General features: G+C 43.8%; 1 protein-coding gene across 4 annotated transcripts in view; it reads right to left on the bottom strand.

Annotated features, from left to right (window-relative positions):
• Positions 1 to 786: 786 nt before the first annotated feature.
• The window catches only part of GPC3 (glypican 3), a 411,323-nt gene continuing 396,036 nt past the window's right edge, over positions 787 to 16,073 (bottom strand). For all 4 annotated transcript variants that reach the window (XM_069462996.1, XM_069462997.1, XM_069462998.1 and 1 more), the window contains one exon: positions 787 to 1,313. In XM_069462996.1, coding sequence (XP_069319097.1) covers positions 1,144 to 1,313 — 170 coding nt within the window. In that variant the 3' untranslated portion in view covers positions 787 to 1,143. The remainder of the gene's footprint in view (positions 1,314 to 16,073) is intronic.

Below are 16,073 nucleotides of genomic sequence, written 5' to 3'. Positions count from 1 at the left end.
TGGAATGTTGGTGTTGGAATTAGTATTGGTACCAGACCTTCAGCTCCATGACAGCGTGGCTCAATGCTCTTGTTTTCTGCTGTCTCTGGCATCTGGTACAGTACCTGAAACCCAATAGCTATGCAAAACCTAGTTGATGAATACATGAATGTTGAAGAAGCCCACCTGAGGCCAAGAGTGAGAGCTGCTTCTATAAATCATGAGTTTGCTGATGACCCAGGGCCGCTGCTGCCCCTTCCATGTGGCAGCCCCTGGCGAGAGAAGTGAAAGAGCAAGCCTGAGACAGCAGCAAAGAAACTGGGGGAATTGCTTCCTTGCACTGTGTGGGCCCACCTCTCTGAGTTCGGAGAAGGGAGAATATTAATTGTGCATCTGTACCTGACCCACATAGAGGATCTCTATTTGAGTAAAGCATTTTCAGCAAAGTAAAATAGAGAAACTAGACCAGGGACCCCTTTTGAGATGCCTTTGGTTTCCTAGGCAAGGCGCTCCAACCCAAGGTATCTAAATGGAGATTGTGGATTGGGTGTGTGCTGGGAGGGAGTGGCTTTGATGGGAGCTTAGGGCCAGGATTGATTGATTGATACTCACCCAAAAGGTAGGCGAGGAAGTGGGTTTCAAGGACCCCGTTGGGCCCAGCGGGATTGTATTGGATAGAAAGCTAATTGAGAAGGAGGGAAAGCATCGCATGGTCAGCATAGACTAGGGTTTGCAAAAAAGAGCCAATACATTTTTATTTGAGCATTTATTTTTTTCCAAAGAAATCCATGCAGAGAGAGAGAGAGACAGAGAAAGAGAAAAAAGGAGAGAAAGAGAGAGACACAGAGAGAGAGAAAGAGAAAGAGACAGAGAGAGAGAAGACATGGTAAACCATGTTCTAGCAGCCAAACAGGAAAATATTTTGGCACAACTTGATGTTTTTTTTTTTTCTTTGTGAAAGGACAATCTATACTACCACTAAAATTTACCTTCCTCATAAAGATGCCATTTGATTTCGAAAACATAACACACAGTTAGTCTTCTACTTAATGGCTGGAGGAGGTACATAAGATAAAAAAATAGAAAAAAATAAGAAAGTGGTCCCCTTTATCGAGGAAGACCACAGGGTGCTGCAGGACAGCACGTGTGCTGGGCACTAGGAAGTCAGTGCACCAGGAAGAAAAAGCACACCACATAGACGCCCATGCTGATGAGAAGCTTCAGCGGGGTAAGAACATTCCCGAGGTTATGAGTGACGATTATCTCGTTCTCGTTCTGATTCTCATGTTGCTTGCTTCCAGGAGCATCATCCACGTCCAGATCATAAGCCAGTTCTGCAAAAATAAATAAATAAATAAATAAGAAGGATTTGAAATGCAAGATTACCAGCAGCACCAGGTATATAGTATTCATAGCTCAAACACTTGTCTGGACTGCTGGGAAGCCCCAGCTTTGATTCCTTCCATTTTTGGAAAACAAAGTCACTAGGAGATGGGAAGGAGAAGGGTATGTGTAGGGGGTACAGTGGAAGGAGATGGTGGGAACTGCTCCTTCCAGAGATCACGGCAAGGGGGAGCGAGCAGGCTGCACCCCATTCCCCTTTGGCTCTGCCTACACCCCCTACAGGGTGCACATTGGCCCTTTGCAACATCTCCTCCCAGGCAAGCCTGTGCTTGAAGGGCATTGTCACCGGATCTCACTGGTATCAAAATGTAAGGTGCTGTGTGGGTGCCTACACGCGTGCCCTTGTGTGCATGTGTGTTGGTGGGGGAAGGGGTGCTGTGGGCTCCCAGTGTACTTTTCTTGGGTCCTGCACCTATACAGATTTCCTTGTCCCGGGAACTTTGCTTTAATTAGAGTTAAGGATAAGGTACTTTGCTTTCAAAAGTTGTTTTATTTTCCCCAAATAATTCTTCTTTTATCTATTGGGTCTTTTCATTCCCCCCCAAAACATCCTCCCCCCAAAGCAAAATTGACCTAAAGCATAGGACTTAAACTGATACCAAGTGAATCAGGACTATGGAGAGGCTACTGGGTAAGGGTCTTTCATTCTTTGATTGCCTACCTTTTATGATACATGTTCATGATTCTGCAAAGAAATTTGGGTGTTTGGCTTGACCTAATGCAAAAGTTTCCCAGAAGGCAATTCTAACGAGATAGTGGTTTGTCAGAAAATTCAAGATGGCTGGCCCTGGCCCAGGGCTCAGTTTCTCTCAGATTTGCTTTTCCAGATTTAGAGATCAAATCTACTCCCTTGGCTTTGCTAGACTCCATTGCCAAAGTTGCTATTTCGATATCTTGTGAAGGCAATGTGATGTGAGCCACCTCACCAGCCAACTGTCCTGTGGCCAAGGGAGCCGGAAAGATCCCTTTGGAACAGTGAGATGCACAGCAACAGGCATAGAGGAAATGACTGGGATTCTACAGAGGGAAGGAAGGAAGAGGAAGGAAGAGCTCCTCTTACAGGGGATGAAACAGTAAGTCACAGGAAGAAAGCGTGGGGACTCAGCTGGTCCAGCACAGAGCAGGGTCCAGGACCAATACAAGGTCAAAGTGATCAAAGCTAGGAAGTCTGATTTCACAGACTGTGATACTACTTTCCAAAAGGTCTATTACAATTTACAATGCCACCAGCAATGATCAGGGAACCAATTTTACTGTGCCTCCATCGAAAAAAGATATTTTAGTTATTATAAGATGATGTCTCAAGGTTTCTTTAATGTGCACAGATTTGACTATTAGTGCAGATCAACTTTTTCTGTTTTAGTTTACTAATTATATTTCTCAATGCGTAACGGTTTATAATTTTTTCCTTTTTATCTTGTGGGTATTGATATTTTCCCTATTAATGTGAATAACATATATTTTGTCAAATATTTTGCCTGTAATATCCTATACAAATATTTTCTCTACTTTGGTATTAACTATAACTATTTTTCATTGCTGCACAAGGAAATGATGTTCTAATTTTAAGACATATGCATCTGATGACATGTTACTCTTCTAAAAGCTGAGAAAATTTTTCTTCCTGAGTGCTGATGATAATTCAAATCAAAATTTCCAGGGAACTCTCTTACCTAGGGAAAAGCAATTGAGCAGGCTATAATCTAGGTTCCTTCCCTGCCAAAATAAATACATACAAACCAAATAAGAAGAGAAAAAGAACAAAGAGCAATGTTCTAGTTAGAAATCAGACCTCTTTCTCCGAAAGGTGAACTATGTAGGGTGCACAGAGAAGGCCGAGGTCAGCTGTCAGTCGGCAAGGATAGCACAGGCTTAGGTCATGATCGGATTTCACCAAAGTGGAGAGCACATATGGCTAGATCTGTTGAAAGGCCAGCCTGGAGTCTCACGGCAACTTCTCAACTTAAATGAAGAGGAGTATTTTTAGGGTTGACCTGAACGAGAGCACTCTGCACATCACTTTCAGATTCTTTTCCTGGATAATGCCCCTTGTCCAACATCAAGATGAAACAACATCTATTAATGTCACCACTCGACTCCTACACTATTTATTTTGCTCTTCAAATAATCTGCTAACTTTAGACAGTTTTGTTTACTTACAGCGGTTATAGTAAACCCAGCAGTTTTGTTAAATCCAGTAGCTTCTAATCTTTTGTGCCACCAAAGACCTCTTTTATTATTTCTATCTCTGGGCCTTATATTTTGAAATTATGGTAATGACTTCCAATGATCGAGTCTTCACTGTAAGCCAGGCACTGTGCTAAACTATTTACATACATTATCTCATTTAATTTAACCATCTCCATAATGTTGTGAGGCAGGTATAATAATCCTCATCTTACTGGTGAGCTCACGCTCCATTTAATTATTTTGCCCATATTTACACAGTTGCTAAGTGGTAGAGGTGCTATTTGAATCCGGATCTGCCCCTAAACCTCACAGGAAGCTCTACTGTAGCCACTTGAAAAATTCTGTACACCAAATAGATTGCAGTGATTAAGTAGTAATGGATTCCTTCTTGAAAAAAAAAAAAAACTTGATTCGTGAACTATATACTGCTAAAAAAGCATGAGAAAAGTCAGTGTTTCCACAAAATATCGGCCACATACTTGATTAAGTAGCCTTGGTAAACTTTGTGAAATACTGATAAGAACTCTGAGTTTGGGGACCTGAAATGGGAGTTATCAGATTAGTTCTATTTCCTTGAAGAAATCAGCAATGATGGCCAGGGCCATTGGACACTCCAGGCACAAAGCTAGGCCAAGTGTTTTACCTCCAAAAGGTCCTTAGGAATATTCAGAATAATACCTGCCTGTGCTAAGTTGTCACTACAGGTTTCCTGAGACTCTTCATTCTGCAGCAGCAAAAGTTTATCACCCAATACCACAGTCAAGTTCTTGTGGCTTATATTGACAGGAATCCCAGCAAAGCCACACTCTGGGCCTGGGTCACCATCATAAAGATCAGAGATAAAGGGGACACCTTAGTACAACAGGGAAGCATTATGGGAGATAAAGGAAATAGGATTGTGGTCAAAGATAAAAATGGGCATTTCTAAACAGGGAAAATATAATCCAATTTAATTCAACAAACAAAACCAGGCTATGATATATCAAGCATTAAGTTAGGAGATTGGAGAAAGACTTAGTGTCTGCCTTCAGGAATCCCACACTCTGGCAAGGGAAACAGACCAAGAAATAATCCAACTAGCTACTTGGCAGAAAGAAGAAAGGGCTCAGAAAAAGGCACAAGCAAAACACTGGGGGCGGGGGGCGCATAGAAGGGAAAGAGATAAAGATTCCAAATAGAGAGATCTGGGAAGACTTCTTGGAACAATTGGGATATAATCTACACCGTGAAAGATGGATACAACTATGGCAGGGCTGAATGACATGGTTATTCCAGACAGAGGGTTCAGCTTGAGCAAAACCACCAAGATCAGAGAATGCAGATGGGGCATATTCAGAAGGAACAAGTAGCTTCCATGGAGGGAGGAGCCACAGAGTGGACATTGTTGTGGTGTGGAGGGGTGGCGAGTGGGGGTGGTAGGTGGTGGTTGATGAAAGGTAAGGCAGGAAGGACAAGTAAGGGCCAAATCATGGTGGATCAGGAATTCTGAAACTATTCTTTGGGCAATAGGGAGCCACTGAAGGTTTTTAAGCAAACCACACAATTTGATTTGCATTTTTTTAGAACGATCTTTGTTAACAGTGTGGGGGACAGCCCTAAGTGGGAGAGACTTGTCAGACATCTTGTCTGGGAAAAAAACAAGAAGCCCGTGGGAACAGTATCTGGGGATCAGCCAGTAGCAAAAGTTTTAAATTTTTTTTAAAAACAAACCTACATAGAAGCTAAATTTGCATCAAACCAAAAAACTTCTCAGTTTGCTACAAACCGGATATATTATGGGAATCACCACAAACCATTCTCTTTCCAATCACCATATCGCTTATCAGTGATTTTCTGGAACATATTTTTATTGTATTAGGAGCATATTATGAAATGCATATAAATCGTTTCTATCTTGAAGTTGATCATCAGCGAGAACCTTTTGAGCCAGCAAGGAGATTTTCACGCTAAATCAAAAAATCTGTTTCTATTTGTAATCAGTTTAGCTATGCCCAGAGGGTAGATCCAACAATCTGTACTAATTACACACTCAGCCGTGACTCACATTTTGCCTTCATGTCCTTTGTGTTACAGATTAGATAATCCATTTCAAATAATAGCCATTAAGGTCTGTACTGTTTTTGTGTTGAAAAGTTTTTCTGTACTGCGCAAAGCACTAAATGGGGAGTCTCTAAGGAGGCTGTGCCAACCTGGCAGCCTGGAGCCCTGGGTTCTAGGCCTTGCTCAGCCACTGACTTACTATTTCACCTTGAACAAGTCATTTCCTTCTCCTCTGGACCTCAGTTGCCCCATGTGGTAAATCAGGGTGTTGAACTGGATGACCTCTAAGTTTCCTTCTGGTTTTATTTCTTTTTGATTCCAAGGCTCTGGGGCCCAGGGAGAGGCATAGTCTGCTGCAGGGCTCTACCTAAAGAGGCCAAGGTGGCTGCCCCCAGCAGAGCCTCCATAAGCAAGGAGGGGTAATGAGTTGCCACTCTTGGGATGTCGCTGGTGATGTTCATCAGCTACCAAATTCTGAATTCTCTTTTTTAATTATATATATATATATATATATTACATTTTTTATTTCAGCATGTTATGGGGGTACAAATGTTTAGGCTGCATATATTGTCTTTGCCCCACCCGAGTCAGAGTTTCAAGCGTGTTCATCCCCCAGACCGTGCACACCGCACCCATTAGGTGTGTATATACCCATCCCCTCCTCCCCCCTCCCACCTGCCCAAAGGAAAAAAAAATCATTCTATGACAAAGACATCTGCACTAGAATGTTTATAGCAGCACAATTCACAATTGCCAAGATGTGGAAACAACCCAAGTGCCCATCAATAATGAGGGGATTAATAAAATATGGTATATGTATACCATGGAGTACTACTCAGCCACAAATTCTGAATTCGCTTTTTTCTTGAGCTGTTCTAATCTTGGATGAGAGATGCTGGCAATAAATAAATCCATGCTGGACTGTTTTTGTTTTGTTTTTAAACTCTGGCATAATAACTTCCATTGAAGCCAGTACACACACAGTTTTGGGGGAGAAGTTTCTGGACCTGGGGTGCATCAAGCAGGCGTGCACAGGCAGCCAAGGAGGATCTGTCAGCCAGTGAGACAAGCCTTTGGGCCTTTACAAAGCCACTGGGGTCTTGAACATATAATAGGAAGCAAATGCTCACCCTCTGAGTGTGTGAGCTTCAAGGTCGACAATACATTGCTATACAGGCTTTTCCCACACCAATGGGACGACTTCACAGGGCAGCCTGAATGAAGAGCTGCTATCAAAATGCCAGGGGAGAGAATGCTGCTGCTGAGCCAAGCATGGGGGTTTCTTCCTTGCCAGGCTTGCACCAGCAGATGGCTTCAATCCGGCCCTAATATAGCAACACAGCCACACTGCTATCCCTGCGTTTTGCATTTGCTGTGTACAGTTGGCCCCCAAGGAATGAATATGTGAAACCTCAGGACACTGCTTGGCATACCCCAGAGGCTGGAGCTGGAGGAAGCCTCCGGAGAAATGGCATTCACTGTGATACCGCTCACTCTGCTGCTCATTCCCGAAGAAGCCCATGGGCTCTGCCATTCACTTCTGAATCCCAAACAGACCTTGGTTTCCTTGTGCAACTCTCCTTCCCGCCACATCAACGGAGCCCCGCCCCCCCCCCTTTGTGAACTTTCAGGTTCGAAATGACTATTTGGACTTCAAAGCAGAAGAAAGTGACTGCAAATGACCCTTGGGTCTCTGGGAGTCTCGATTTTCTTCTTCATAGTTCAGATGAGGAGAAACAGGCACACCGAGGCCTCTAGTTTTTAACTGGTCTAATGGGACTCCTTTGGGGATGGGCTCATTTCACAATGTGCCTTTTTGACAAACAAATGAGCTGCCAAATTTGCCCATTAAATGACTGTAAAAACTGGGAATGATCCAATGGCCTCTCCTAAAAGAGGATTTGGGCAAAGAGATGCCCATTTCATTTCTTATGGCTCGTTGCAGCCTACAAACATCCTTGCTTATAACAATGGGAAGTTGAGAGAATAGGATGGATTTTTCCCACTAGCTGACGCATGGCCTCTCTTATTATAGGCCTCTGTTTCTCAGTCTGGGGTGTGTGTGTCTTCAGGTCACACTGCAGTGGGCTGTGGGTATGTGAAGCCATGGCATGCTTCCTCCTAGGCAGTTAGAGGAAAAGCACAGTATTTTACACGAAAGCATACAAGGCTGATGACGGAGTAGAAATGTACTGTTTGCAAGCTCACTGAAGATGTCATAAAACATTTCCTGTTTAGTAGGACCTTCAGGTTATGTCCCTGGATCCTCAGGGGCAGGGATTCACTCTCACTCTACTCCGATGTTTGGGGGACTTAGGTGGAAAGGTCGTAAAAGCAGTGTTAGCTGACTTGGGTCACCTGGGCTTTGTCAACTACCATGCTGGACATTCTGACTCACAAATTCCTGATGAGTGAGTTAATGTAGTCTTTTCTATGGCAACTTCCTTGTCAAGAGGGGAGACACCACCGCGATTGCCTTTTAACTAGGGCTCAAACCGCTTAGTTTTCTAATATAAAATGGCTTCCAGGGGTTTCAACCACTATGTTTCATTATTGTATTTAGCCACTAAGAAAAAATAAAAATAAATCACTTATATAATATGGGCCACTACCATAGTTATTTAGGTGCATCGTGAGTCAAATCATATTCTCAGAAACAGAATTAAGTCCATCCCTGAAACCCCGGCTGGATGAGTGGGTAGTGTGGGCACCAGCCCTCCTTCTCCAGCCCCAGCTTTCTCACCACCTCCCGCAGGAGTGTCACGACAATTACTCTCATGTCTAGAGATCCTTCTCCCTGACTTAGGAAGAGAGCATTTTAAAGAGGGGTGAGTTAATGCGGCCCAGTGTTTTGAAGGGATCAAGAAAAGTAAGGACTGAACAGAAGCTGCTGAATATGTCAACTAGAAGATTTTGGGTGATTTCTGAAAGAAGTTTCAGTAAGATGGTTGGGTCAAAAACCAGATATAGCCAGGGCATGGTGGTGGGTGTCTATAGTCCCAGCTACTCAGGAGGCTAAGACAGGAGGATCCCCTTGAGGCCAGGAGTTCCAGACTGCAGCGTGCTATAATCATGTCTGTGAATAGCCACTGCACTCCAGCCTGGGTGACGTAGCAAGGCCCTGTCTCTTAAAAACAAACAAACAAACAATCAAAAAACAGTACTGAGGAGAGAGTGCGAGCTTGGGAGCTGATAGGGGTTCACTGAGAAGTTTGAAAATGAGTGAAATGAAGCATTGTCAGCCTGACTGTGCCTGAAGTACAAGGCTGTGCTATTAGTGCCCTGACACCTAACCAGTCTGTACAACCAAGTTGCATTAGAAGGTACCTCTGGAGTTCCAATTCAAGATGGCCTTCGGAGATGCTAATTCTTCTTATCTTTGATGCATTAACAACCTGTACTAGACACACAAACAGATACTTGTATGCCAATGTTCACTGCATTGTGATTCACTGTAACGAAAAGGTGGAAATCACCCAAGAGACCATCAACAGATGAATAGATAGCAAATGTGGCACAGCCATTCAGTGGAATATTATTCAGCCAAAAAAAGGAACAAAAGTACTGATACATGTTGCCGCATGGATGAACCTTGAAAACATTATGCTAAGTGAAAGAAGCCAGTCACAAAATACCACATACTGCGTGATTCCATTTATATGAAATATCCAGCATAGATAAATCTACAGAGAAAGAAAGTAGGTTAGTGATTGCCAGGGGCATGGGTACGGGACAGGGGGAGTTTTTGTTTAAAGGTTACAGAATTTCTTTTTGGGGTGATAAAAAAAAGTCTAGAAACCAAGAGATAACAGCATCTGGGGCACATAGACTCCCCGGTTCCTAAGGGAACGAAGCACTGCTACTCTGGTATTTTCCCTTGTAGAGTGGTCTGTGTCTGAATGTAACTAATGCCGAGGCATCCACCCCAATTGGTACTCTTTCAGTGCTTCTAAAGTCAAGTCAAATTGTCCAAAAGAGTTCAAATGAATGGTTATTTAAGTACTGCCCTGGAATAGCAGAGATGGCTCCTCAACTGAGAGGGGGGAACAGGACAATTTTCTTTATGAATTCTTATCTCAGGCTACGCTTTTCAAGAGAAATTTGAATATAACCTCAGGAAACTTAACATTTGCTTTTGTAACTCACACAAATGATGCTAGGCTGAAACTGTGTTTAAAAAAAAATAATAGACGAAAGAATACACTCTGTCCTCATAACCTTTTTAAAAAATTATTTAATGGTTTAGATTCACAGAGCTCTGTTTATAATACAAATTTCAGGCATGATGCAGCTACAGAGGTATGTATCATCGGGCTTTGAGGATGTAGAAGGAAAACACAAAATGTTACTTACTGTAGCCAAATCCAGTTGCTGGTGAGGGGTTAGGGGAGTGAGGGAATGGCCTTGTAGTCCCTTGGAGCCCAAGTAAATCAGGGCTTCATCAAGTATATCAGGGCTTTAGATATAATTGGATGGGACACCCCAAAACTGGGAACCTTCCATTTTTAATCAGCCATGGTGGATCTTACAAAAAAATGTACCTGAGAACTAAAATGCTTGCAACGTCCTGGCAATGCCCAACAGCAAGGAAAATTACACGTACAACAGCCAAGGGGTCAAAATGGCCCAAGGCCCTGAAAACAGTCAGACTGGGTGTGGGAACATCTCAGGCCAGAAATCAAGAGCAGGCAGGTGTCCTTATAAATGAAAGATGAAAAGCCTCCCTAAGTTGTTCCATCCGAATTTGTTCCTTAAACACTGTCCAATTGTGAAATCTCTCCCTCGTCATCAATGGGATTTGGGGAATTGAGATTATTTCCCCTCAAATCACTTGGAAGCACACGTTGTCATCCTGGCTCCATCCTCCTCCCCTCCCACCTTTGGACGCAGACCGTCAGTGAGCGCCCATTCTCACATCCACACAAGCGCCATCTCCTCTGTCTTTGGATGCTGGCCACTTCTCTCTCCTTCGGCTTCCCCCCACCTCCACAGTCCTCAGTGCCTCAGCCACATAAGATCCCTGTTCCTCTCCAATGGCCCATTGCTGTCCAAGGAGAAGGAATGCTCTGTTCTGTGACAGCTGAAACAAGACAAAACTCTTCTCCTAAAACACATGTGGGCGCACACTTCTCTCTCCCTCAAAGTCCTTTGATGGCTCCCTACTGCATGTGGGATAGAGTCCTAATTCCTTAGCATGGCATTCAAGAGCTTCTCCTTCTCATCTTTTCTTGCCCTCCAGTTTCAACTGCCCACATATTTCTCCAAGCAACACATACTGTAGTCATACCATCCCATTCACCATTTGCAGAAAATGCCAAGTACTTTTAGGTTCCCGTGTCTTTCCTCATCCTATCCCTGTAGCCTAGGAGGGATCTCTCTCTCTCTCTCTCTCTCTTTCTCTCTCCTCTTACAATTATATCTTTCAAGCCTCAACTTACATGATACCTCTTCTAGGAAGTCTTCCCTTCTCACATTAGCCCAAATTAATCACTTCTCTTGCTGACTATTAATTGGATTGAACTTCTATTATAGCACTCATTTCCATCTGCCTCATAGTAGAATTCCTCTTCTCCACTAGACTGAGCCCCGTTGAAGTAATAAATTAGTCTTCTCCCTCTCTGCAGCTCCCACACGGTACTTGGCTAACACCTAACGCAGATTCTTGAAAACATGTCTTGTTGACTGACCAAATGAATGTATGACTCAATGGCCGCGTGAATGAACACGTATCTCCAGCCTACTGATTGCGTGCAGGTGAAGGGCTACTTCCTTACAGGGCACCCTTCCCAAGGAGCCGATCTCCACTAAGGGATGATTTCCTCAGGGGAAGGAGCCACCACTGATCCATGATGAAGTCAAGACAAAGACAGGGCTAATGGTGGGCAGCTCAAGAAGCAAATGGCAGGGCTCAAACCCTGACCTCTAGATTCCAAGGCACTTCTAAGCAATAGCCAGTTCCCATTATCCACAGCATCAGTTTACTGCACTCAGTGTGGATGGAATCCACAAAGATTATGTTCTTACTCCCTTTTGCTGCCTGGAACCCGATGCCTTGCTATGTGAGCAGCTGACACATGCCAGCATTCTGTGTGCCACGCTGGGCAGGAAACAGATTTTCTGGAGAGCAGGTTCCATTCATTTTTCACTTGGAACTTTCCTGATTGTGTTCCCATACCTTTGACCCCTGTCTCTGCCTCACAATCTACCCCCTCCCCTCCCCCCACTGTGCCACGCCCTGCCCTTCCCATCGCCACTGATTCCCAAGTGCAGGGCCTGCTGGTGATTGAAGTTTCGGTGCCTGTCTCAGTGACATCAAAACACAGCCTCGTTAATGAAGTCCCTCGCTTGGCTGTAATAGTACAAAGCAATAAGACTTCAATCCCCGCAGTAACACATGCCGGCACCCCGTTCCCCGTGCAGAGGTCTGTGGGATGCCTGCCAGGAAAATACAATTATGTGCTGGCACAGGAATAAATGCAATTCCTTAACCTAAAAGTTCTGTGTTTTCATTCCCCCTCCTTTTCCATTTCTCTAGTCACTTCTTTTTCTCTTTCCATTGCTCTTTAAACTAATTTCCTGTGTCCAATTATTCGCTTCTCTTCTGTCTAGTCTTTGCTCTACTAAACATTCTCTCCTGTCTCCACAGTGCTCTTTTCCATAGCCCCAGGCAAAGGGCAACCCTGGAATCCTCTGATGGGTTTTGAATCTTAAAGATACTTTTCTGTTCTTCCCCACTTTGATTTGAAACCTCTAACCTGGGCTCTATTTCTTTTAGACAAAGCTCCAGTATCTCCTTCCTTAATCTCCTACCAGTGTCTCCATTCCCTTGCTGTTCTCCTGCCAGCTCTATTTCTGCTTCTCACCTCAGTTTCCCTCCGGGGCACCTCTAGCGCCACAGACCCATTTCCCTGATACTGCCCACCCTCCTGCACCTGCCCGCGCCCTCTTTGTTATTTCTCTTGTCTCTTTCTCCATCTTAGATTGTTCTTGCTTCATAGCCATGCCCTTTTAGTTACTGCCCTTCCATGCACGGTCTTGTCCTTCTCCTAAGGGGAAAATGATTTGGACTTAAAAGAAATTAAAGATTTTTCTGATAACGAGTACAATCTGAAAACTGGACTTAAAAAAATAAAGAACTTTCTAATAATGAGTGCAGTCTGGAAATTGTGCAGGCTGCCCAGAGGCAGTGAGCTCTGTCTCCGGAGGTGGTCCGTGAGTGTTTGGAGAGCTATGTGGTAGAGGTGTTGGTGAAGGGATTCAATCATGGAATGAGGGCTGAAGGTAAATAGCTTCTGGTGACCCTGCCAGCCCTGAGATTCTAGGATTTCATTCAGGTCCTGAGAGGTCTCATGGCAGGGATGAAGGGTGAAGGCATAAAGGTTGAAGTGACCTTTGCATTCCTCCCTTTGACACAGACACTGTCTGGAGAGCAATCTAAAGAGACTGCTTTGGATCCTCTCTCAAAGAAAGGGACCTGTGTCTTTTGAAGGTCATGACTAGACTGGGGAGGAGGGCTTTAAGTTTGCCAAGGAGTTATCAACTAAGACATAATAACTACTGACTCTTTCCCCCTGGGGTTGGGGGAAAGAACCACGTAATCTGTCCAGCTTACTAAACTAGAGGTTAAATCTCAGAAATAGTGTTAATATTTATTAGGCAATATGAAGTATGCCCATATGGTGTAGGACAGTCACATGAGGATGCTTTCTAGGTAGAAGATGAGCAACCAACGCAGGAATTGTTTACTTGATTTTTTCCCTTACCAACAGGAACCAATGAGTAGTAATTCACAGGTAGGGGACATCTTGCTCAATGCAATCATGTAGTAGTATCACTCAGGATCCAGAGGAAGAAAAGAAGAGGCATCAGATGGAGAAGATTCAATTTGGGAACATGATTGGGACATAAGTTGGAAGGACCCAACGGGAAGGCAACTGAGGAGAAAAAGCTGGATGATCCTCATACAAATAGCTCTGTGGGCATTAGAACAACGCAAAGGGAGGCCAGGAAAGGTAAAAAGATGCCAAGTGGCCCAAAATCACAGCTAGAAAGATGTGAAAGGGAAAAAGGAAAATTCTACTACAAAGAGTGGCAGCTAGATCACTAAGGAGGAGTATAAGAAGCAGCAGGAAGATATTGAACCAAAATAAAAAGAAGATGCGGTTGGCAAGAAAGGAACACTTTAATTAAGGCCATTGGCAGCCCTGGATCCTTAGAACTAAGAAGGTGCAGAAGTTTTTTTTTTTTTTTTTTTTTTTTTTTGAGACAGAGTCTCACTCTGTTGCCCAGGCTAGAGTGAGTGCCGTGGCGTCAGCCTAGCTCACAGCAACCTCAAACTCCTGAGCTCAAGCGATCCTCCTGTCTCAGCCTCCCGAGTAGCTGGGACTACAGGCATGCGCCACCATGCCCGGCTAATTTTTTCTATATATATTTTTAGCTGTCCATATAATTTCTTTCTATTTTTAGTAGAGGTGGGGTCTCGCTCTTGCTCAGGCTGGTCTCGAACTCCTGAGCTCAAACGATCCGCCCACCTCGGCCTCCCAGAGTGCTAGGATTACAGGCGTGAGCCACCGCGCCCGGCCAGAAGTTTTCCATGTTGTTTTTACCTAACTAGAGAATACATCAAATGTGCCCATTAATCAAGACAAATACATCCTGTGATTGGCCATGTCGGATTAAGAAGGAAAATGGCTGAGAAGGACAAGGCTTCACACTATGAGCATCATAGAAGTATCAGAAAATGAATGATGAGATTTCAGCATGAAATCTCACTTATTGCAGGGCCAATAAAAAATTTATGTCAAACACATTAAAATGCAATCGACAACAACAAAAACAGATTGAAAACTGGGGCTTTATAGCCTGGCACGCTAACTACTTCTGGAAATATATGCTAAAAATAATAGTAAGAAGAATAAATACAGGCCGGGCGCGGTGGCTCACGCCTGTAATCCTAGCACTCTGGGAGGCCGAGGTGGGCGGATCGTTTGAGCTCAGGAGTTCGAGACCAGCCTGAGCAAGAGCGAGACCCCACCTCTACTAAAAATAGAAAGAAATTATATGGACAGCTAAAAATATATATAGAAAAAATTAGCCGGGCATGGTGGCGCATGCCTGTAGTCCCAGCTACTCGGGAGGCTGAGACAGGAGGATCGCTTGAGCTCAGGAGTTTGAGGTTGCTGTGAGCTAGGCTGACGCCACGGCACTCACTCTAGCCTGGGCAACAGAGTGAGACTCTGTCTCAAAAAAAAAAAAAAAAAAAAAAAGAATAAATACAACAACTAATCTGCAATTATCCAAAGGAGGATAGGCCATAGGGTGGTAATATTCATGGCTTGGTGAAAAGCAAATCTAACACATCAGCTAATTATTGATATTGCAAGACAGGGGGAGGGGAGGATGGAGGTGTGGCATCAGTAATCTCACATACTTCCTGCCATTTTATTTCATGGGGCTTTTCTCAAACCAATTAGGAAGAGGAGATTAGACTGGAAAGTTCTCCTCGGAATCATACCTTGCCCTAAACTAAATTTCAATGGATTCTTTTATTTTCTGTTTATATTTTTAACAACTTTATTAATGCATAATTTACACTCCATAAAATTCCTAACATTCACCCATTTCGAGTAAATTTCAAGTGTCAAATTCAATGATTTCTAGTTAATTAACTTAAGTGAACAACTATCACCATAATCCAATTTTAGATCATTTTCATCAGCCCAAGAAGATCTCTCGTGCTAGTATACAGTTAATTCCACAATGAATTCTTTTTAGTTTTTTATCTCGAGCTATCTGCAGCTTGCAATACTGTTGACCATGCCTTGTCTTTTTTTTTTTTAGATTCGTGGTCTCCCTCTGCTGCCCAGGTGATGCCCAGGTTTGAAGTGCTGTGGCTATTCACAGGTGAGATCACAGTGCGCTGTAGTCTTGAACTCCAGGGCTCACCCAATTCTCCTGTCTCAGCCTCTGGAGTATCTGGGACTACCACTGTACCCCGGCTTGCCACTCCCTGCCTTGAAACTTGGTGTTCTCCTTGCACCACTTCCTTCTGGGTCCTCCTCCTACCTCCTTGATCATTTCCAGATTCCTTTGCAGGCTCTTTTGCCTCTGTTGGTTTCTTAAACATGGGTGTTTTCTCATCTCTTCCTTGGCCTTCCACTCATGTCACTTTTTAAGTCTTCCTGAACACTCATCTGTTCCCCTAATTTTATCTATCGCTGAGGATTCCTATGTCTATCTCTAGCTCAGATATCTTTCTGGAGATCTAACTGCCCACTTGGCACTTCTACCTGGATGTTCTTTAGGCAATTCAGACTCAACATACCATTAACTGAATGCAGCATGTCTATTCCCTCAACTAGTGTCCTGTGTTCCCCCATTTTAGTAAATGCCTCTACTTGCCATCAGGTTGCCCAACCCAGAAACTGGCCAGTCACCCTAGATTCCTCTTCCTTTTCATC

Source organism: Eulemur rufifrons, chromosome 30, assembly GCF_041146395.1.
Source record: "Eulemur rufifrons isolate Redbay chromosome 30, OSU_ERuf_1, whole genome shotgun sequence".
NCBI lineage: Eukaryota > Metazoa > Chordata > Mammalia > Primates > Lemuridae > Eulemur > Eulemur rufifrons.
This window is presented reverse-complemented; position numbering and strand designations above follow the sequence as displayed.